General features: G+C 37.3%; 2 protein-coding genes across 3 annotated transcripts; one reads left to right on the top strand and one right to left on the bottom strand.

Moving 5' to 3' along the window:
* Positions 1-1,279: 1,279 nt before the first annotated feature.
* LOC112743753 (autophagy-related protein 13b-like) lies at positions 1,280-5,572 on the bottom strand. 2 transcript variants are annotated; one of them, XM_072214600.1, is made up of 4 exons: positions 5,280-5,572; positions 3,765-5,125; positions 3,501-3,682; positions 1,280-2,000 (listed from the first exon to the last, which is right to left on the bottom strand). In XM_072214600.1, exons 2-4 carry the CDS (start codon positions 5,097-5,099, stop codon positions 1,652-1,654), a joined length of 1,866 nt encoding a protein of 621 aa, XP_072070701.1. In that variant the 5' UTR covers positions 5,100-5,125; positions 5,280-5,572; the 3' UTR covers positions 1,280-1,651. The 2 variants fall into 2 exon arrangements, with proteins under 2 accessions (XP_072070701.1, XP_025648873.1); XM_025793088.3 differs by having other exon boundaries at positions 3,765-5,122; positions 5,280-5,537.
* A 4,613-nt stretch (positions 5,573-10,185) lies between these two features.
* LOC112742960 (uncharacterized) lies at positions 10,186-10,854 on the top strand. The gene is made up of 2 exons (XM_025792200.1): positions 10,186-10,563; positions 10,627-10,854. The coding sequence occupies exons 1-2, from the start codon at positions 10,186-10,188 to the stop codon at positions 10,852-10,854; spliced, it is 606 nt and encodes a 201-aa protein (XP_025647985.1).
* Positions 10,855-23,455: the final 12,601 nt, after the last annotated feature.

Genomic DNA, 23,455 nt, shown 5'->3' with positions numbered 1-23,455 from the left:
GGAATCCCCCGGCAGTGTTCACAAAATATGAATAAATCTATGGCGTTTTAATCCCAACTCTAAGCATCATGTTCATTTGTTCCAGGGCGGCTGCATCCATTTTCCTATGCCCCGGTAGCGAAAGTCAGTCTATTGTCTAGCAACTCGTGGTTGTGAATGTCCTGAAAGTACGATATTATCCATCTACCACTTTCCGAGTGCACGTGGACGCGCATTTCTACTTCACAGCTGCATCTGGTCTCTGCCTTTGGCTCACGTTTCCGTCGCATGCCGTCATTAACAGACCCCATTTCTCTGAACTCCTGCCGGAAACATACAAATTCTTGTTGTGTAACCTCATTCCTCACATTTCGCCAAATCTTATTCTTCCTCACGGCGAAACCATTCATCTTCGCATACAAACTGTAAAACAAGAATGCCACCGATCGATCCGGAAAATGGCACATCATAATCTCCTTTGTAGTTATTTCCTTGAAATTGATACACCCCAGCTCTGCAATACCGTCGACTGCTCTCTCTTCCCAGTTGTCAAAGAAGCTGTTCCTGAAATTCTCATGTGCATCCGACTCCACCCCTAATTCCCCATCCTCAACTTCGTCACTGAATTTGTCGCCACCAGGACCAAAGGCCTCGCTTCCATCACCTCCCTCTTCTTCAGCAGACAACGGCCGATAACATTTGTCTGCCGCGGATTCTCCCTCCATGCAGGCCTGCGCAGAAATGGCGTTCACAGATTAACATATTTTTACATAATACATAATACTCTGTAACATAAAATTGGCAAAACTCTACCATGCTCTATCCTAACTTGTTTGCCACCAGAAATTAGATTTTGAAACAATATCACCGCCAACAGCCACAGAAACCACTCAGCCTGGATCCATTACATTTAGGGTTTCGTCGTCACTTGAGACGCTGGTTTATGGTCATCGCTCTTTATCTCGTCGCTCTCCCAAATGGGCTAAATCTCAGTCAACAGCCCATTCATACAGGGGGGTTCGAATGAAAATATGTATAAATTTAGGTGTCATAATACTATATGCAGTAGTGTATAGGCAATGTTGTAAAATACCTAAAGACCTGACACCAAAGCAAAAACTTGTGTCAGTGGTCACCGGTGCATCCTTCTCCTCAATTGGACCGGTGCAGGCTATTACTCGCCATTAATATATTTGTAAATGATAAATATGATGTTCATAAAAATTAGACTTATAATAACAGCAGAGATGATACTTTGATATGAAAGACCCTTACCAAAGTTCATAAACTGAGTACACGATTGGCCAATAAGATCAAATAGCATAGCAAATAAAGCTTCTGCCTCGTGTTATATATACAGTAAGTTTGCATGTGTGTTACACAGTATAAGGCACACCATGCAACTGGATCAAAAAACTTTAGACATAATTATCATATTTACACAGTTTCAAAATAGAAAAAGAGCATATATTTCTATTAGCTTAATTTTATTAAGTAAAAAGGTATATTTTTGTTTGTAGTGATTCCGTTTCACTATGAACCTTGTTAGGCAGAAGCATAATAGAGCATGTATAATTTCCCTTCTTGAACTCCAAAACTGTAGTTTGGGAAGAGGCTGAACAGAAGAGCTTCTGCCATTTCCAAAAGAGAAACCAAACATGCCACAGGTATACTATTTCTGGGGTTTACTACCTGGTGTAAGCAACAAGTTTTTCATCTCTTTGTAGCCATGAAACTCTTCCAATGCATCACTTGTTGTTTTCCTTGTTGCTGTGAGCCCAGAAGACATCATGCTTGCTGGCACTGTTGTTTCTAGAACTTGAATGTTGTTAACATTCCAGGTTTCGGGGTGTGTGCTGTGTGACAAGTGTTCAGAAGTAGAGAAATCTTGCCAGAGAGGTGGTGCTTTCTTCAGCATACGTACAAGCGCACCAACAGCAGCATCCTGGGACTTTCTGATGGGAAGGAATCCTCCAGCTTCAAATGCCTCAGCCATATGACCATGATCAAATGATTCCGCCCTGGTTATGCACAAGGGTTCATGTTAACGTCAGAAAAAAAAGTACACCTGACAAATTTAAAGTCACCCACAACTTCAAAAAGGCCAAGGAAAAAAAACTCAGATTATATATTATATATTACAAAATTTACAATTGTTTAAAATCTGACTCTTTGTCAAGAAGTCATAGATGAACTAGTAATTTGAACGCCTATGAAAATTAAGTTTTGAATTGAATATCAAATCTGAATGACCGAATGGACACTGCTATGCACCCAGGAGAAGTGGAGAATCCAACCTCTAAAGCTAGCAGTCAAAGAGGGGGCAAGGGGGAGAACCACCCTACAGTGTCTCTCTAACTAGCAAATATCAAATACAACACTACTCGACGTGGTATTTTGCACTTTACAGCACTGTACTCAGCGATACATCACTCAGCCTATTCACATGTAGACATACACACACACACAGCTAATGGGATGTGATGCACACACTATATGCCAGCGAGCTAACTCATGGAACCAATCCCTTCCCCTGGCCACCGGGCGCAACAACAAAAAAAAGTAGCTAGTAGAACAGTGTGGATGCAACCAATGTTGAATTGAGTTATTTAAATATGAGACACCATTAAAGGGAAAAGCTGAGCCAGAAAGCTGATTAATTCACAATATACATATACCAGATGAATCTATTCCGGAATAGATAGCATTCAATACTGAATGCGGATTAAAAGAAACACTCTCAAAGATGAGCCGGAATAGACAAGAATATACAGTGCATCTAAGTCATTTCAGTCTCTACTCATTGGTATATAATCTTAAAAATATGAACAATTTGAAGGAGCAAGTGGGAAGAACAAAAAAGAGGAAAAAAGCATGCAAGTTTGCTGCACAAGCAGTGATGTTCACCAATTTATAATAATAACTACTATAAATACTACTTTCCCTTTTTTTTATCTCGTATCTATAATTCGACCTTTTCCATTTTAGCTCAATGGACAACAATTAGTTGAGCTCAAAATCATAGTTACCAAGCATGCAGTATGGATCCATGTGCGTCCTATGTTTTTCATCCTGGTATTTGGATTGTCATTTTTTTCATGCTTATAGCGCAACTATTTAGGGAGGGAATCCAACATCCAAGATACAGTGTGGGGGAATTACAGTAAGCAGGATTCTTGAGAGAACCCAAAATTCTAATCAAATTTATTAGGTTGTTACTTATTATTACTTTATTAGTATTATGTCTCACATAGCATATAATTTGAAAATTGAAATCCAATCCACTAAGAAGTAAGAACCTATTAGTATTACCCTAGACTTTCCTGGACCAAACATGACCTTCCAGTTGCATATAGGTCACCTAATAAACCTGAGTTACCCTGATTATATAGTACTTATGCTATTTTCTTTACAAGTTCAAACAATACTATTGGTACCATAAGCTACTTGACAAAGCATATATCTTATGTATGAGATTGACATAAAAGGAAGGCGCAAGTCTGAGCAAATTCACATAGTACCTGCTGCCTGGATCTGTCAGATCATCATCATCCACATCAAAGGGGCAAGTAAAATCAGTTTCATCAAAATCATCCTGATAAGACCTACTTGAGCTTCTGGAAATTGAAATTTGTGGCGAACTGCAAGCTGATATCTTGATTCCAGAGTATTTCCGGGGCTCATCTTTTCCAAGAGGAAATAACTGCAAAAAGTGTAACAGATTATTAACAAATCTAATATGTTTGAACCAACGAAAAAGTTCCTATGGTTAGTATGCAGCATACCTTCTCAGCTGTTGCACCTGTTTGCATTGTGTTCACACCTCTATCATTCTTAGAAACACACCTTAAACCTCTAAGTGGAGGAATTGACGGCAAGTTATGCCTGTTGTGGTATCCAGGGAAATTTGCAGCTTCAGCATTAGGTATGCTGACTGGAGCACTTTCAGATCGTAAAAGCGTTTTAGATGGTAATGACCCAGGATAGTATATTGAAGGTGATGGAGAGGGATAATACTCATCAAAACCTGAACTCTTCTTCTGAATCAAGGACATCTCAGTTGGATGAGGGGGCAAACTTGAAGGTGGTAAACGCCTAGAACTTGCATTAGATACAGACGTGTGCGATTCTGAATATGTTGGTGAAGGCGAACAAGTAATGGAAGGAGACGAGGTTCTACAATGGTTGTGACTCCAACTATGTTGCCTCGAAAATGGCAATGACGACAGAGAGCCATGTGATGGCGATCCTGATGGGTACCTCCTCAATGGATCTGCCAGTGGACTGCCAACATAGTCAGTTATAACTTGTGGGGATAACCGAGTTGAAGATTCAGAGCTCAAGTCTGATGCGCATGGGCGATACATCACCGAAAGGCACAGCCTACCAGAATAAGTATCCACAGGGGTAAACCCAAATTTCATCATTTCAGCTTCCTCTTTACGGGTGAAGGGCTCACAAAAGGAAGATACCCGGTGAGCAAGAGTAAAGGGACGAATCTGTGCAGACGAATTGAGCTCTCTGAAAAGTTTATAAGCAGGTAAAAGTCTAACTGTGGCATACAAGGACCTTAGAAGTAAAGTTGACTTCTTATACAAGGCACGCAAAGAAACGTTACTTGACCTCCTATTACCAGAACTAGAATCCCTTGTTTTTCTGCTCTCATACTGAACCACCCATCTCTCTAAAATCTTTTGAGTGTTTGCGTCGAGTCCCAATTCTTCCTGATCAGTATTCCAGCTCAAAGGGTATCTTTCCTTGAGGGAAGAACTCCTAGGAAGAACCCCTTTGGGGGAAAAACTCACGGGGTCCCAGCCAAGAGGCTTTTGCACTAAAATAACATCAATGACTATCAAGTCAAGATTGTTGCGGCGCGAGAGGTCAATGTTATCTATGGCGGCAGGGCAATCGTGAAGAGCCAAATTGAACCATTTATCCCTGGAGCGCACACTGGGGGAGGATGAAGATGAAGAACATGGAGAGGAGATAGCTTGATCAAGACAGGAACTACGTGAGGAGACAGAAAGAGCCCTTGATTCAAGTATTATATGAATGCTTTTGGCAAAGAACTCTCTTATAATTTGTTCCATCTTTGCAGCTTCCGAGTGTGAGGATGCCATTGAATGCACCCCGAAGATTAACACTACTATGTCGTTGGGGAAATTAAACAAACACAACAACGACACAAACAGCAGCACAGTTTTTAAACAGAATTACAAAATCTGAGAAAGCAATAATGAATAAATAAATGGAGGGAAATTGTAGGGAAACCCAAAATAGCGAAAGAAAAGAGAATTTACTTGAATCCTTCGCGACAAGAGAAGAAAAGAGTAGAGTTTATTTTCCCTTCCCTTATCTTGGATTGAATTTGGAAAAGAGAGTATTAAGGAGTGGACTCCTTCATCATCAAATCATATCAACACTTTCACTCTCCGGAATTATTTAATTAAATACCTTCCGTTAATGTCATCAAAATCTTCTTAAGTCAATAATATTCAACAAGATTCTAGGTACAAGATAACAGGACTTTAACTTTTACCCCATAAATCTTGTCTTTTGGAATGTTCCCAAGTCATAACAAATATTTAAATTAAAAAAGATTGTGACAACTGACAAAGATAATTAGGAGCTGCTCACCCAAAAAATCTACAGAGATAAGAACCAATTAAAATTCGATGAACAGATTAAACTAACGACCACTTTTATAATTAATAAAATCTAAAAACCATTAATAAAATATATTTTTATATGTAAATATATTATTGAATTATATTTCGTTAAATTCTAATCAAATTTTATTAAAATTTCATATTTTCAATTTTTTTATTTTACTCGATGGACCATAAACCTCAGCCGAAACAAAATCAACAAAACGGCTATGAGGTGAGCTATAAATCGACTATCAGGTGTGAGCCATAAATCAGGTAACAAAACACGTAACAACTAAGGAAAGACTCAAAAAAAACAACCACAAGGAAAATAATGGAAGAGGCCAAGATAATAGAAGCTGGGCACAACAACCTTTTCCTCTATTTAAACTACAGAGAACAGCATCAGTGGACACCTTTTAAAAAAAGAGAAAAAAACATATACTAAACAACGAACTCTTTTTCTATTATTATTATTATTGAAATCTTCTTTTAACTTGAGCGTTGAAGGCTTTTTTGGAGATATTTCACCCCAGTACTCCGAGATCAGCTGACCTATAACTCAACCAAGAAGTATTAATACAACGTTAAAAGCTTGGATCAACTATAGATAGGTTCGTTCGTCTCAGATGTAACAACTAGTTTAATAGTCGATTCATTATATAGCACAAATGTATTTTTTCTGCATTTTATGTGGAAATCCAGGGTGTTAAGGTATGTGAATATGTTTATAGTACAAGCTAAGAACGAGGGGATTATGATTTAAGATACATGTTTAAGGTAATACAATAATGCAAGTATGCTTGGTTCATAGATTTCAATATGCAATGCATTGTTGTATTGCTGGAAGGTAATGGTTTCTTGTACATAGCTTTTGATAAGTGAAATTTAGTTACTACTTACCCCGGTGATTAGAAAATAATCAAAGGAATAATGGATAAATGTGCATATAAAAAATCATACGGTAAACAAAATTATGCACAAATTATTTAATGAGTTAAGTATACACATGAATTTTATGTTTTATTAGCTATATCTACCATTTTATCAATAAAAGTGTGTCTCTGTTGGTAGAATTGTACATGTGTCATGTTTTTTTTATCCTAATACTATGTAGTAAGCTATAATGCAACCAATAATTCAACCATAAAACTAATGAGTGCGCTAGAGAGAGGGGTGGAAAAACACTGGGCGTGGTAGGGCTAGGCATGTCCAACATCTAGACAATGATCCAAGGGTTTAGAATCGGGAAGCGTTTTTTCGTTTGGAACAAGACTCTTTCACCATTTTTTGTCGACAGGCTACTGGAAAACATATCAAAAAAGGAATTGTTTGGTTTGTTTTCATGGATGGGGAGGATTAATGACATTTACCTTTTCAGGAAGCTGAGAAGTGGGGTGGTGTATTTGTTTGCGTTCATCCATTATACTATGAAGGGTAGAGCTTTAAAGGCAATTTCATATATGAATCGTATGAGGTTAAGGGGAAAAGAGATATTGTCGGCGATGCTAAGTTCAGGAGGAATGCCACTAAAGGGAGGACGGTCCTGGAAAGTGATGGTATAAGGAGGGGTACAGACACTAGAGAGGATGATTCTGGGAAAATTCATGATAAGGTTGGGGATCCTTTGGTAGATAGGGTGAGTGATTGCGGGTTAAATCTTGCTCGGTCCAACGAAATATTTGGGACATGAGAATGACCCCCTGCGGAGTTGGAGGCCGAAGGATGATGAAGACCCGGGGGAAAGGGTCATACAAGCTTCGATGGCTGAGTATAATTTGGGCTGGTTGCAGCGGAGTATTGTTGGAAGTACCTTGAAAGCTATTGACTTCCGCTTGCTGAACGCCGTAGCTCGAACGGAATGGCCTCATGTAGTTAAGGTATGCAAATTGGGAGCCTACAAAGCCTTGCTAATCTTTTATAGTACTCGATCCGCAGACAAGGCTCTCACTTTTAACATGAATGGCCTGTTGAAGTTCTTCTATTGCGTTGGTCGGTGGACAGAGAATGATTGGTGTGATAAGCGAAGACTTTGGCTCGAGTGCGTCGGTGTCCCAGTACATGTATGGTCCGAAGCTACATTCCGCTCGATTGGTGAACAGTGGGGAGAGGTGGTGGTTTGTGATCCTGCGACAACTTCATGCTCCGCGTTTAGTGTGGGTCGTGTGTTGATTAATACATGTAGGTATGAGGTTATTCTTGAAAGAATCCGCATCTCTGTAGGCACGGCTATGTTTGATGTGTTTGTCTCAGAGGTGGGAAGCGGGGATTATCCTTCACTGGGTAATGCGTGGAAGGAAGGGAAGGGAGGTAACCAGGGCCTCATTATCAAAAATGAATGCGCGAATTCGAGCTGTGCAAATACTGGTGCTAGTAATTGTTGTCATGGGCAGCTGGAGAGCAAGGATGCAGCGGCGGAGTTGATGACGGTGCCGGAAATAGAGGAAGAACAGATGAAGGGTAGAGTTGTAATCTCCTTGGAAGATTTGAATGAGTGGAGTAACAAATATTTGAATTTGAAAACGGGAAGGACTATAGTTAAGGAGTCTGATCCCAATATGATGAAGGCTGGATTTGCGGGATCCATAGTTCATGATGCGGAGAATGATTCAGAGAGGACTGTGTCTTGGGAGGTGGCTAATGGTGCGGGTTCTGAAGTTGACGTCACTAGCATTAAGAGGTGTGTGGATCCAAATGTAATCTCTATTGTTCCTAATAGATCAATGGCCCAAAGAGTGCTAACTGAGGCTAAGGAAGTTCAAGTGGGCCTCAAACTATGCAAGCCACAAGATAGGCATGCCTGGAGGCATGAGATGGACCTGGCAGGATATACCTTGGAGCAGGAGGCCTGTTGGGTCGGGCCGGGATTTTGCGTGACTGATGGAAAGCGTACTGAGTGGGGTGAGATTCTCCAAGGCGGTGCAGACATCACCAGACTCAGGAGGGGGCCGGCAGCTAGTGACGAGTACAGTCTGGAGGGAGGGGCTGATCCTGTGGGTGCAAACGGAGGCATGTGGTCAGGACTCTCGACGTTGTATGGAGAAGGAGTTCGGGTGAGCCTTGACTGTGATGGCGATGGGAGAACGATTCGGGCGATGGCGGGCGATTTACTTGCTAATGGTGGAACGGTGGTGTGGGACTGCGGGTGGTGTTGAATAGTAGGGATGGCCGGGAAGGAGACCTCATTGGTGCGGAGACAGGCATGAATGGAGAAAGGGTGGGGAATCATGGGACTGGGGACTTGGATGTGGCGGTTATGCACGGGATTGAAGGGGGAGTGGTGGCAGGTAGACGTGGACGGGGAAATCGCTCTGAGTTTGTTGAATCTGGTAAGGCTGATGAATTGGGTAGACTTGGGTCTGAGCATGAACGGGTTGTAACGATGGAAGCAAGTTGCGCTAATTGTTTCCAATGTCAAAAATGTTTATCAAAGGATAAAGTGGATACCACCCCAGCCGCGGTTGAAACACATGATGTGTTGATGCAATCGGTGTTAGAGAGTGTGGGAATTGGGGAAGGCCGAGTTGGTTTGGGTGATGAACAATTTGATGGTGAGAGCGACGCTGGTTCTGATACGTTAGAAATCGAACGGGCGGAGGAAATGCAAGAAAACAGAAAAACGTGGGACCTAGCTGTGGAATCGGGAGCTGTGTTGTACAATGAGGAATAGGATATAATGGCGATACTTCAGGCCCAGAATGTGGAAATAGCACTGAAGAAGAAGTAGGCTAAGCATAAAGAGAAAGCTAGAAGAAGTCGTCCGAAAAATAGAAAAAAAGATGCGTACAACTATTTTAAAATGAGTTTTGCATCTTGTAATGTCCGGGGGTTGGCGGGGATTGAAAAGTTGAGTATGATCAAAAACTTTAGAAAGAAGTTCAATTTGCATATGTTAGGTTTGATAGAGACAAAAAAGGAAGTGGTGACTAAATTTAATGTCGTGCAACTGTGGGGTAATGATGTAGTGGGGTGGGAGTTTGTGGAAGCGGAAGGTGCGTCTGGAGGCCTGTTGTTGATGTGGGATGCAACAGTGTTTAAGTTAAGTAACTTTTATAAAGGAGTTAGGTGGTTATGTGTAGAAGGAGTACTGATAAAGAATAATTTTCGGTGTGCGTTCTGCGTAGTGTATGGTGAGCATGTTAGGGAGGATAAGCTCGTTTTGTGGGAAGAGTTGAGCTTCTTGTTTGGGTTATGTCAAGTTTCTTTCTGTTTTATGGGGGATTTTAACGAGATTGTTCAAGTCGAAGAGAGGCAAGGGGCTACTTCCTTGCCGAGGTCTGCAGCAGAGTTTAAATCCTAGATTCACGATATGGAGCTAGTGGACCTAGTTTTAACTTATCGTAGGTTTACTTGGTTTCGGGGCCAGTCATGTAGCCGGATCGATAGAGTCCTGGTTAATCTGTAGTGGTTAGAAGAGTTTCCTGAAACAAGATTAAGAGGAGGGCCAAGAGATTTGTCAAACCATAGTCCAATGATTATGAATGTCACAAGGTTGGGAGGGGGACCGCGACCTTTTCGGAGTCTGGATTCATGGTTCACTCATGCTAGATTTCTGAGGATGGTGAAGGAGGAGTGGAGGAGCCTAGGGGAGATTCAATTCATGGACAAGCTGAAGGCTTTGACGGTACCACTGGGTAGGTGGCATAGAGAGCACTTTGGAGATCTAGATATGAGGATTAATAAGTTTGAAGAAGAGATCAAGAAAGTTGATGATTTGGTGAGCAATGGAGTATATGATGGAACAACGGAAGCTAGAAGGAAGGCGCTTGTGAGCTCTTGCAAGAAATGGTATATCAGAAAGGAAATACATTGGAAGCAGATGTCACGGTCCAGGCATGCTAAGGAGATGGATAAAAACACTAGATATTTCCACAATTTAGCCTCGGCTTGTAGGAGGAACAATCGGATTGATGCCTTAAGAATCCATGGCCGACTAGTGCGGAATCAATCTCGGATTAAGGTTGCTATAAGAGATTTCTATAAGGAGTTGTACCATTAGGAGACATCACCAAATATTGGTTTTCGGGAAGGGCTGGTAAGGCGAATAAATGAGGACGAGGCAACAGAGCTGGAGATGATGCCGAGTGTTGAAGAAATAAGGTCTGCAGTGTGGGATTATGAGTCAACAAAAGCTCCAAGAAGCGATTGGTATAACATGAATTTTATCAAGAAGTGTTGGGCAGAAGTTGGGAGGGATTTCACGGGAGCAGTGATGGGGTTCTTCTAATCAGCAATGTTACCTACAGGGTCGAATGTCACGTGGGGTTGGCACCAAAATTTGTTGGAGCTACAGAAATAAAGGACCTTCGGTCGATTAGTATGGTGTGTTGTGTATATAAGATCATATCTAAGGTGTTGGTTCGGAGGATGCGGAAAGTGATGTCAGGTCTAGTAGGCGAGACTCAGAGTGCTTTCGTGAAGGGTAGGAAAATTCACGATGGGGCTTTGATAGCTTGTGAAACAGTACACTGGCAAAGATCAAGGAAAAGGAGCTCAGCAATAATCAAACTGGATTTTCAGAAGGCTTACGATAGGGTCAAATGGAGTTTTGTGGATATAGTACTGTAGAAGATGGGCTTTGGACATAGGTGGCGGGGGTGGATTAAGGAATGTGTTTGTTCTGCGTCTATGTCAGTTCTCATTAATGGATCTCCCTCTAAGCCCTTCAAAATGGAAAGGGACCTACGACAAGGAGATCATTTATCTCCCTTTTCTGTTTGTGCTAGTTGTTGATGTGCTTCATAGAATGATCGGTGAGGCGGTGAGGAATGGACGCATATCACCGCTGCTGGTTGGACGGGATAACATTGAGTTGTCACACTTACAGTTTGCGGATGATACGATACTTTTCTACCCTCCAGAGGAAGAGACCATACGGAATTACAAGCGCCTAGTGCACTGCTTCGAGCTGATGTCTGGGTTGAGTATTAATTTTGAGAAGTCCAGCTTCATTCCGGTTAATTGTGATCAGCGGTGGGCGCGCAAGATGTGTCTTTTGCTGGGATGTAAAGAGGACTCACTCCCTGTTTGGTACCTTGGCATCTCTTTGGGAGCGAATCCGAGGCTAGTTAAGACGTCAAAACCAGTGATTGATAAGGTGGAAGAAAAGCTGAGTCTGTGGCAAGCAAAGACCCTCAATAAAGTAGGTAAGCTGGTACTCATTAAATCTGTTCTCAATAGCCTGCCTATATACTATCTCAGTTTTTACAAGATGCCAAAAGTAGTAGCAGAGGAGTTGATTTCCTTACAAAGACGGTTCTTATGGAGTAAAGAGGATGGGAGGACCGGGATGCCACTAGTGAAATGGGAGGTAGTAATGGCTCCTAAAAAGGCAGGTGGTTTGGGAGTGGGAGATACAGTGATTTGGAATACAACTCTTCTATTTAAATGGTGGTGGCGGTTCTCGAAAGAGGATTGTCCCTTATGGAAGAAAGTAGTGTGCTCTTGTAATCACATGAATCCTTTTGAGATGCTGCGTGGTCAGCCTGTTCCTCCAAGAGGGGGTCCGTGGAAGGACATTTGTCAGCTACAAATAAGAGAGCCGCAAATTAGAAAGCAGATGATTAGAGGCTTGTCAATGGATGTAGGGAATGGCAGAACAATCCGATTTTGGGAGGATGACTGGTTAACTGGTGGTGTTTTGAAAGATCTGTTCCCTAGACTTTTCTCGGCCTCAAACCTAAAAGGATCTGTTATAGGGGACTGCGGGTTTTGGGATGGGTTAGTGTGGATATGGAGCTTCCAGTGGAGGAAGGAGTTATTTCAGTGGGAGCTGGAACTTTTGAACCAACTCCATGAGCTCATACGTTCAGTTAAGCTAACAACTGAGAGAGAGGATAGGGTGATTTGGAAATTTGATAGAACTGGTATTTTCTCTACTAACTCTTTTGTGCAGGTGTTGCAGGAAGCAGTCCTTCCGGAGGAAATAACAAGCTATAGCTTCACTAGTGCTATTTGGAGGGGTTTCGTCCCACCAAGGGTCGAATTGTTTTCTTGGTTTGTTTTGATTGAGAGGGTGAATACTAAAGAAAGACTTTGCAGATTAGGTGTCATTAACCAGCTTGATAATTTGTGTGCTCTATGCTGTAAGTCTGTGGAGTCTGCTTTTCACCTGTTTCTTGGCTGTCAGGTCACTTGGCAAGTGTTGGGTGCCTGGCTATACGCTCTTGGAAGAGAATGGACCGTTCCAGGTACACTAAAGCAACACTTTGAGAGTTGGACGAATGCTGCACAATGAAAGAATGAGAGGAAGAGGTGGTTGATTGGATTCTTTGTGGTAATCTGGACAATTTGGTTGGAAAGGAATGGTAGAGTGTTCAAGAATCAAGGCTCAGATATAGTGGAAATCATCAACAGGTCCTTTGTGCTTTCCGATGAGTGGCTTGGTGGTGCTCCCTTTGGTTGTTGATGGCAATGCCGAAGATGACTAGGGGTTGCTTAACATTCTTCAGTTAGTGAATTTTATGTTGAATTGTACTTTGATACTTGGACTCTGTTTGCTCCACCTAGTGTGTTGAGCTTTTTACTTCAAAAAGAAGTAAGCTATAATGCACGAATACTAATACGGATACGAGACATGATATGACACGAGATATGCGGACATACAAATTTTAAAATTTTATAAGATACAGGATACAACATATATATAAAATATAAAATATTTTTTAGATAAATTATAATGATATTTTAATATTTTATTGATATTAAAATATAAAATAATTTTTTAATTGTTTTTTATGTCTTCTTTTAATTATTAAAAGTATTTAAAATATTTTTATTTTAATAAATAATAATATATATTATTTTTAAACTCATTTTAAGAATACATGTTAAAAATAAGGTTAGACACATTGATACGTGATGGTATTTAGGCGTGTCCAAGTGTGTCCGGAGAAAATTTTTTCATTTTTTATTAAGACACAGTTGGACACAGCAAATACACGTGTCGGGCGAATGTCGATGAGTATCGTGTCTAAAATGTGTCCGGCACGCGGACACGACAACTCAGTAATATGTCTGTACTTCATAAGTAGTGAGTTACGTGACTATTTAGTAATTAGAAGGATATTTATTTAATATTTTTAAACTAAAATTGAGATTAAAAATTCTTTTTACTTTCACCCTTTCTCTCTCTTTCTATAACCAAAAATTGGAAGAAAAAAAATTGTGAAATCCTGACAAAAAAAGGTTACAACTTAATAGAAGAAGAGACCCATATTCCTTAATTGCACTAGTATTTTCGGTGACTCCTCTTTGTTACTAAAAAACAAGAAAAAATAATTTGATGACAAGTATTTACACAACTTGATACAGTAATACTAAAATTTAGAACGGAATAAAATCCTAAAAGATTGTTTCTTTATCTACCGTGGGAGGTATGTTGTGGCGTTGTGTTGCTGTTGTAATTCCTTTTAGTTCTATGATTTATCTTTCTCCTCTGCTCATTTTTCAAATTGCACAGAAGATTGAACATAGATGTAAAAATTTTGTATGTGCTAATGAAATTGGAGATAGTGAAAAAAATTTGAGTTCTATAAAAGAATAAAAAAAAGTCCATGGGAAAATTCATGTTCCAAAAAGTAGAACTTACTGTTAGTGCATTAAAGAAGAATGAAAATATATGCGAAAAAATTACTATTCACAATTATTTAGATTATTGAAGAACTAAAGTGTGTTAGAAAAATAATACAGGATATTTGCTTAAAATTGAAAATTTATGCTTTATTGTTGCTTACGGTAATTGTTCACAAATAAAATTTGGAATTAGGTTATTTTTCTTTGTTAGGTTTCACTTTCACAGTTTCTCCAATTTTTGGTCATGAAAGAAGGAAAGGTGGATGAAGGTAAAGAAGTTTTAATCTCAACTTTAATTTAAATATATTAATTAAATATTCACCTAATTACCAAATATCCATAGAAAAAGTTTAAGGGGCAGCAATTTTATTAAATTCTGGTCAACATGTAACCAGCAAAGAAAAATGAGCTATTGGATGAAATCTCACACCATTAAAATATCATTAATGACTATTTGATGGTTACAAATCACAAAAATTACTGTCCCCTAAGATTTCTCATGGCCATATTACTCATCATATAGTACTAGAATGAAAAAAAAAAAAAAAAAACGCAACACTTGTGTAGTTCTATTAACGGCAACACATTTCTATTGATGGAATAGTAGATGTAACCAGTAAAACGTAGAATTCATGTGTACACTTCACTTGTTAAATAATTTGTGTTTAATTTTGTTCACCATTTAATCTTTTATGTATACATTTGTTCATTCTTTTCTAATCAAAATATTTGGAGTTTTTATTTTGTTTGCACTTTTTAAAAGTAGTTTTATATTAGAGTCCGGGTCATGATGATAATTGATAACTTCAATTTGCCAATCCATATTTCTTCGTGCAGGCTATTTAAGCAAAACTGTAATGTCACAAATGGAAAAAAAAAAGTAGTTGGTCAACAACTCAAGTTACAACTAGTGCCCAATAGAAAAGGCCTTAAAGAATAAGGCAATTGTTTTGGACCAAAATATAGAAGTCCATTATTCAGTGCTCACTGTTCACCAAAAACACTGGAAGCTTTCCCATTATCTTCGATAGAAAGCCAATTTCAGTGACTTTATTAATACATCAAATGCATCCCTATAAAAATATAACTGTTGTGAATTAATTATTTGTTAATTAACAAAAATATTAATTATTAAAAAATATTAATGTTAAAATAATATATAATATAAAAAATATAAATATAATAAAATTGTATAAAATATATCAATATAAAAAATAAAAAAAATTTTGAGTTTATGGTCCGTTCTACACCAAAAGGATTCTGATTAATTATTTTTTCTTTTCTTCTTGAATAATGAGATTTAAGCAATATTTTAACATTCATCTCATTAATTGTATTAATTAATTAAGCCATATTTGTGTATCACATGAGAAAAATATTTTTATTTGTCTATTATTAGAGTATAATTAAAATCAATTAGTATCAATTAAAATTATTTAGTATATCTGTGTATATTTATTATTTTAATTCTTCTAGTACTTATATATCTTTGTATATTGTATCATTTATATCACTCTCAAATAATACACAATACTTTCTTTAAAGTACTCTCTTATTTCTAATATAGTATCAAGAGCATAAAATTTTCTTTCCATAAAACTTAGTCCATAGTCCTTTTTTTTCTTTCGACGGTGTTTTGTTTTTGTTTTTTCTTATCACTTTTTCGACATTGTCTTATCACTAACCATACCATCATCTTCGTCTCGTCACTAGAAATTATCGGATGCGTCGCCACGCGCTATTGTAAAGTTAATGACCGCCCTAAATACATCTAGCACCGAGATCAACGACCACAATCAATGGTCCAGAATCGCCATACGTGTCCAGGATCCACGCCTCCCACCAACCTACGTCTCGCGTGGCTCGACCTATTCGTTGAACTGCGTTCCACATCCTACTGAGTCAAGGTTGACGTGTCTTCTTCTTCCGCTCAAGCGTCGCCACATGTTTGCCCTCTACTGACATGGCAAATAGTGGGGCTCGTCCTAATGCTTTTTAGTAAGCTCTTTTCGATTTTGTCTTCTATTTTTTCGATTTTTACTCCAATCTTATAGTTTCTTTCCCTTTTTTGTCTTTGTATCTATTATTATGGAAAAATTATAGGTTTTTAGCCTATTCCTATTATCCTTAATAGCTTCAACTATGTTTATTGGGTTAAAGCTATAAGAAAATTTTTTAAAGGGCTCAAAATATAACACTATGTGAATGGTGATGTTGTGTGTCTTGTTAAGCAAACTGTGACTAAAAAGTCAAAAGATAACACTTCCAAATCTAAAGATACTGATAAAAGAAAAATTAAAAGATTGGGATAGTAAAAATCACCAAATTGTCACTTAGTTTCTCAACATTTTTACTTAAAACATTCATTTATAATTTGAGTGTTTTAAAAAGAGGTGTGAAATTATTTGACAAAATATTACATCATTTCTTATTTCTCTCATTAATACCAACTGCTAAATGAGCTTCATAATTTTAAGTAAGAACATGGATAAACAATTTTTTATTTTCTTACTCAAATTAAAATTGTTTGAGATCAATTGACTTTTTGTAAGCCTATTCTTAAATATACAACTGATGTTAAGACATATAAGGATTATCACAATTGAATAAGTCTCAACAGTTTCTCATGACACTTACTAATGACAATGGGCCAGGTAGAGCTTCTCTTCTTCATCAAAAAATTTCATATCATTATCTATTATTCGTCAGATCTAAATTAAAAGTAAAAAAAAAAAAGAAATAACGAAGCTGCTAGTCTCGCATCGTAATCCAAATCATGGGGCCTTGGGAATGCTTCCGGGTGGTAATGGAGAGACATTATTCTTTGAACAAGGAAGACCAGCACAGCTTCCATCATTGAAGTTAATATGAGTAACCTCCATTCATTCTGGCAATGTGGCAGGGTCAACCGCATAATTGTGGTTCTGCCAGTTTATAAAGCAATTTATGATTATATATACAATACGATAACAATTAACCATTTGTACACGACAAAGACATGGACTAAGTTCCTAAAGCAGATTTACAAACTAAAAAAAGTTTTTCCATTCAAACTGCCACTACTATAGTGTAAACGTAAGGTGAAAATTCGCATGCAAAGTTGTCTTTATGAGATGTTGATATTTGAAAAATTATTCAATTGTAATTTAGTTAAACGTTAAATCTTTTGACAATTTTCAATTATCAACTTCATATAAAGATAATTGCACGCGAGTTATTACCAAAAAGGAAGTACTTCTTCCATATTTAAAAGTGTAAACAAGAGATTTATTGAATTTTTTTATATAGAAATATGCTTTTAAATAAAGTTTCTGTTTTGCGGATATATCCAATATATAGAAAAGTGCGGATCGGATTGGTTCCGACCCTTAAAAATGCGAAAATTATATCCAATTCGATCTGATGAGAATTGTGCGAATTGAATTGAAATTTCAGCTATATCCAGTTCGATTACTATGTCAGTGTTATTATTGTACACCAAAAATTTTTTATTTATTATTTAAAAAATATAAATCCAATCCAATCCAGTCCAAATAATTTGTAATTGGTTCGAATTATCTTAAAACTTTCAATCCAAATCGTATCGTATATAAAATCAGTGTTCGAATCAAAATTTTTTTTTTGTCTCAATACTGATTCAACCTGCATTACAAATAACCCTACTTCTAATACGATTTCAACTACGAAACAGAAAACAAAACGGTTTAAATAGCAAAAGATTCAAGACAAGTCAGAAATTTTATTAGATTGATATAATTCATAAACAAAACGGTTTAAATAGCAAAAAGATTCAAGACAAGTAAGTTTTTTAACCCACCGGATGTATCAACTACTTCTTGAAATAGAAATAACAGAGTAAGAAAATAAAAGAATACCAAAATGTAATAAAACAGAGAAATTCTGAAGCAATAAAGATACTGAAGTTGAATCTAAACAATTTACTTGTCTCTGATAAATGGAACCCCAAAATTAATAGTTTGCTAGGAAACATATCATGTGATCAAAGTGTGGCTATTAGTACTTGAAAAAAGCAACTTAGAAAAATGCGCCTTGGATGAATGAAAAGAAATACATGCAAGAAGGAAATCCTTGGGAAAAGAAACTGAACGAAAAGAAGTTTGTAATTGAAGAAAGAGAATGGGTGTGTTTGGGTTAGTATTTAAAATATTAAATATATGTTTAATTTTTTAAAACGTTTTATTTTTTTGTTTGTTTTTTTTTTAAATATAAATGTGATTTTACTCTCTAATTTATGTTTATCTAAAATAAAAAATGTACTTTTATTTTTTTAATTAGATTGAAATTTATTTTTTATCTATCAATTTTATTTTTCATTGTTATGAATTTTGTTACTTTTTTATCATATTTTTTTCTAATGTCATGCATATTATTATTTTTTATAGAATTCTTATTATTTTTTATTTATATGAGTTTTTTATTTACTATTGTTATTTTTTTTGTATAGAATATTTTTTTGTTTTGTATTATGATTTTATTAGAATAATAAATAGTACTGAGAATACTAGAAAAAAAATATTAAAATTTATTTAAATATAAATAATTTTGAATAATATAATTTAAATAATATTTAATTTATTATAATTTATTTTAGAGTAAACTACCATTTCTACCCACGAAAGTCGAAAACGTTGACAGATCTATCCATAAAAAAAATTATCATTTGTACCCATAAAACATGGGTTTCATAAAACAAAATTATCCAAACACTAAAAAATCACATAAAAATCCCAAATTACCTTCATCATCATCGTTTTCAACTTTTCGTTGAACTCAGAATAGAGTGCTACCACCTAATGCCCCTGCAACAAATCAATGGCCAAACTCAAACAAGCCATGTAGAAAATTGAACGAATTGAGCAATCCTCACCTGAGCTAAACTGTGAGAGGCATGGGTGAGCTTGTTCTGTTTCAGCTCTGTTTCGGTGAGAGAGACGCTAGCTACGGCAGTTGCTCTGAAGGTTCAGCGACTGAGAAGCTGATGATGATGGTGACGTCACCGGCAGCCCGTTGGAGTAGAAGAGAGAGTGAGAACAGGGGTTGAGTTAGGGTTCGGTGGAGGAGGTACGAGACTGGTGAGTGGCTCGCTGGCAGTGGTCTGGACAGACAGAAAGAACGACTGGGACCGTGAGGGTGGCTCGGGTTCATCGCAAATGTGAAGACGATGGTGGTTCACGGCGGTTCTAGCGGATGGAAGTGCAGACAGTGATAATGGCAGGGCTGTGATGGTGGTTTGGAGGTCTCTGGTTCTCGAAGAGGAAAGAAGAAGAGGAGAATGAGAAGTGAATTAGGGTTCGGTGGTTTAAAACAGATGGCAAAAGAGACAAAAAGAGAGAGAGAGCTCGTCGCGGCTTTGGTTCACAAAGGGGACCATGATGGTAGCGGCTGGCACAGTGGCCCATCGGCGGCACTGGTTCGGTGATAAGGAGAAGGTAGCCACGGTAGGTGAGGGTAGTCGACAGTGAAGAGAGGAGAGACGGAGCACTGTGTGGCTCTAGGGTTGCTGGTAGCAGAGAAGCAGGGGCTGGTACGAAGATCCTCTGGTCAGCGAGGGCGAGACATGGAGGGAGAGAAGGAGGGGTGGCGGCAGAAGGAGGACGGCAGTGGTGGTCGCTGACGCTGGAAGCTGCAGGAACAGAAACAGAGGCTGCGACATTTGTCACGGAGGAGGAGAGGTGGCTCGCAACTGAAAAGATTGCTGCTAGAATTGTTAGAAAATCAAAAGATTAGTGGTGAGAGATAGAGGATGGGGTTAGTGGTGGTGGTGGTGGTGATAAAGTGATGAGCAGATAGGGATGATGGAGTGGTTAGTGGGGAGAAAAAAGATGATGCGGATGATAATAAGGATATTTTGGGGTTTCATGTGATTTTTTATTGTTTGAATAATTTTGTTGTATGGAACTCATATTTTGTGGGTACAAATGGTAATTTTTTTATGGATAGATCTGTCAGCGTTTTCAAGTTTCATGGGTAGAAATGGAAGTTTACTCTTTATTTTAATATAAAAATGGTTAAAATACACATAGTTAACACTAACTTATTTTTAATCAAAATTAATTTTATAAACTTTTATTAATTTTATATAAACTTATGTTTATAAATTTTAATCCAAACACACAATAAAAAACGAGAGTGATAGACGAGATGAGTATGGTTGAGTTTGGAATTCAAGTAAGATTCAACTTGTTCCTTTGTCACTCCCATATCAGACGCTCAACAATTTCCCTTCCCCATTTTCGGTTTTTTATATGCGGAGTATGCGTCAAATTCACGCATTTTCATTTTGCGTTATTCACATGTAGATAACATGACCAGTAAATGCCAAACTAGTCTCCAGACTTTGCTCAAGAGATGTACATAAAAATAGTAGACGGATCCAAGTTCAGATAAGTAAAAGTGTCAGTGAACCATCTATTTTTTTGCAGTCGACACGAGATGCCCTACACAATGCTCTGTACAAGTACGTCAGGCATGCCGATTCTCAACTAAATTGTATGATTTCAAGGAAGTTACGAAACAACGGCAGAAATTTCTAGTGCACCATTGTCCCATACTTGTCTTCAAACAAAATGGTCTCATATAATAACATTATGTGGCACTTTGCGTACCTCTGAATGTGAATATCATCACTTAAGACTATACGATCTTTCTGTCCCTGAAACCACGTCCACTTTATGAAGCTCCCTCTGCAATCTGTCTTCCTAGGTGTAATACCAAATTGGTGCAAGCATTCGACCTCTAAGGCCTCATAACTACTCAGATTTGGTTCTATAACTGGAAGACTATTTGTTGAAAGAACAAGAATTATCGGTATATCCTCCAATGTCACAACACACGCACCAACCGAAAAATAAAATGTGTGAGTCTTAGGATGCCAGCTCTCGACCAGAGCATTAACCATTGCCGACTGACATTGGATTACTCTAATCTGGGAAATGTGATAAAAACCAGTCCTCCGTAAATGTCCCTCCACAATTTGATTGTACGGATCCGGCGGCATTAAGTGGTTACATGTTAATATCCGTGAACCCTATAAAACATAGCCATATCTAATACTAAACTATTAATTGAAGATTTTCAGGTAGTAAAAATCTAACGTGTCTTGAAGGAGAGGGTTTTAGAGTTGGATTAATTATGGTATTCTCTCTGCAAATTATATCATCTGTGGTCTCTCATCCCTTCATTTTTTCTGCATCACTATTCTTTCATTCTCTCAGTTATTCAAGTTTTACTCTTTCTCTCATTCTCTCAATTAATTTTTTGTCTTTCTGTACCTGTTTTCTCATTCTCTCATTTACTTTTATTTCATTCTTTGCTTTAACATTTATTTTCTTCACATAACAAGTACTAAAAAGGTGAAATTTAAAATTTAAAATTTGAATCACAGAAAAATGGTATATTTTTCTCCTTTTCTTCATTTTCTCTCTCAATTCTCTAATTCTATTTTTCTCAATTTTTTTCGCTCATGTTCTGACTTGAAGGTGGAGATTATAGGGTATATTTTTTTTGCACCAAGAGGGTTGATGTCAATACCTGATGGCTCCAACCTTCAGGGGAGTCGTCGCGGTGGAAGGGACAACAGGAGTGGTGGATAAGGTGGCAACGACAATAATTATGGTGGTGGAGGAGTCTAAGGCAGCGGTGGTCCCAACGGGTGGTGGTTATGGTCGACATGTTGGTGATGGACAAAGTGGAGGATGTGATGTTGGTCGTGCATGCTAGAACTATGGGGATTTCTAGGCATTTTGCAACCGACTGACCAACAAGTTCTTTGAGAAAATGAAAATATGAGATAAGTATTATTGTTGATAGATGCGCAATTCGTTTTGTTGGATTTGGAATTTGAATATTAATCGAAATCTTTTTGTTTTGCAATTTGGGTGACTTATTGTTTCAACATTTTTGTTTTTTTTTTATTTTATTTTTTTATAGATTTACAGATTTACGGTTGAGATATTTTGTTGGCTATCTGCATTCTTAATGGTTTAACAAACTTCTTTCATTTGCTTCCTAACTTTTAATTTTTATCTCATTCATTATTGTTCTACTATTCCTTCTTTGTTGCGATCATCATTTCTTTGCAGATCTTTGCTTTAGTCTTCACGATTTTCTATTTTCTGCTATCTACTTAGTTCAATTCATCGAATTTTTTTCTCTTGGATTTTGTATTTTTATCGCTTTTTCCTGGTTATTGTCTTTCAGCTGCTGAAATAGCATTTTGTTTTCAACTCTTTTTCTTGATGCATATGCATGATTGGTTGATACTGCAAAACAATTTTCATTACATGTAATAGTGAATTGAATCATTTGTGCACTTTCAATTGTGGTAGAAGCTTGAGTTTACATAAATTAATGGGAAAGCCATCTTTGATGAATCAGTATCCTTTGGTATTTGATTGTCTTCAAATTTATTTATCTTTGTTTAATTTTATTGTATTTTTTGTTATTTAATTTTGTATGGTTTAACGCTATAACAAGGGGCTTCATATTTTTATATTTCCCTAATAAATATAATTTAGAGATGTGAATAAGTAGTTTAACAATTAGTACAAGAAAATCATTGGAGGAGATTTTTTATCAAAGGAGGTGCAATTTGAAGATAGACTTTTCACTTTACAGGTTTGTGATTAGTAATTAGTTGTGCTTTTTTATTTCTTTTTCCTTTTTTGGTGCTTCTGTGTGTGCTTGAGCATATCCATATGCATAAGCTGGATAATTAAGGAATGTTGTGAATTTTGGGGATTTAGTTGATCAATTAATAGAAAAATATTATGTGTTGGATTATTATCTATCTTATATAACTCTGATTTTTCTGTATTTTATATGTTATGTTACATAATTACACACTGATATTAGGTAAAGAACCTAGGCTGCCATCTCTTAGGCAATGTTTGGTTTATGTATTTCTTGAGACAGAGACACAGAGAGATAGACACTAAAGATATGGACACAAATTATTAGTTTCTATGTACTATATTTGGTAAACATTGACACAAGACACAATAAAATTAGAAAAAGTCCATATTATCCTTATAAAACAAAAAAAAAATCAGCCACCATTGCTACCACTATCATTCACCATCTCCACCACTATAGATTCATCATCACACACGATTCACCACAAATCAATCAACAAAAATTTTACAAGAATCAACGAGAATTTTTATTTTTCAAAAGAAAAACAAAAAGGGAGGATATGGTAATTGAAGAGCAAACTGTGAAAGGAGAAGAACCAA

Source organism: Arachis hypogaea, chromosome 14, assembly GCF_003086295.3.
Source record: "Arachis hypogaea cultivar Tifrunner chromosome 14, arahy.Tifrunner.gnm2.J5K5, whole genome shotgun sequence".
NCBI classification, from domain to species: Eukaryota; Viridiplantae; Streptophyta; class Magnoliopsida; order Fabales; family Fabaceae; genus Arachis; species Arachis hypogaea.
This window is presented reverse-complemented; position numbering and strand designations above follow the sequence as displayed.

Coding starts and splice junctions, on each gene's coding strand:
- LOC112742960 (XM_025792200.1), top strand. CDS start 10,186: ATGGTGAAGGAGGAGTGGAGGAGCCTAGGGGAGATTCAATTCATGGAC. Junction 10,564..10,626: donor TAAGAATCCATGGCCGACTA/GTGCGGAATCAA, acceptor TTGTACCATTAG/GAGACATCACCAAATATTGG.
- LOC112743753 (XM_025793088.3), bottom strand. Junction 3,683..3,764: donor CAGGTGCAACAGCTGAGAAG/GTATGCTGCATA, acceptor CACTTTTTGCAG/TTATTTCCTCTTGGAAAAGA. Junction 2,001..3,500: donor CTGACAGATCCAGGCAGCAG/GTACTATGTGAA, acceptor GTGCATAACCAG/GGCGGAATCATTTGATCATG.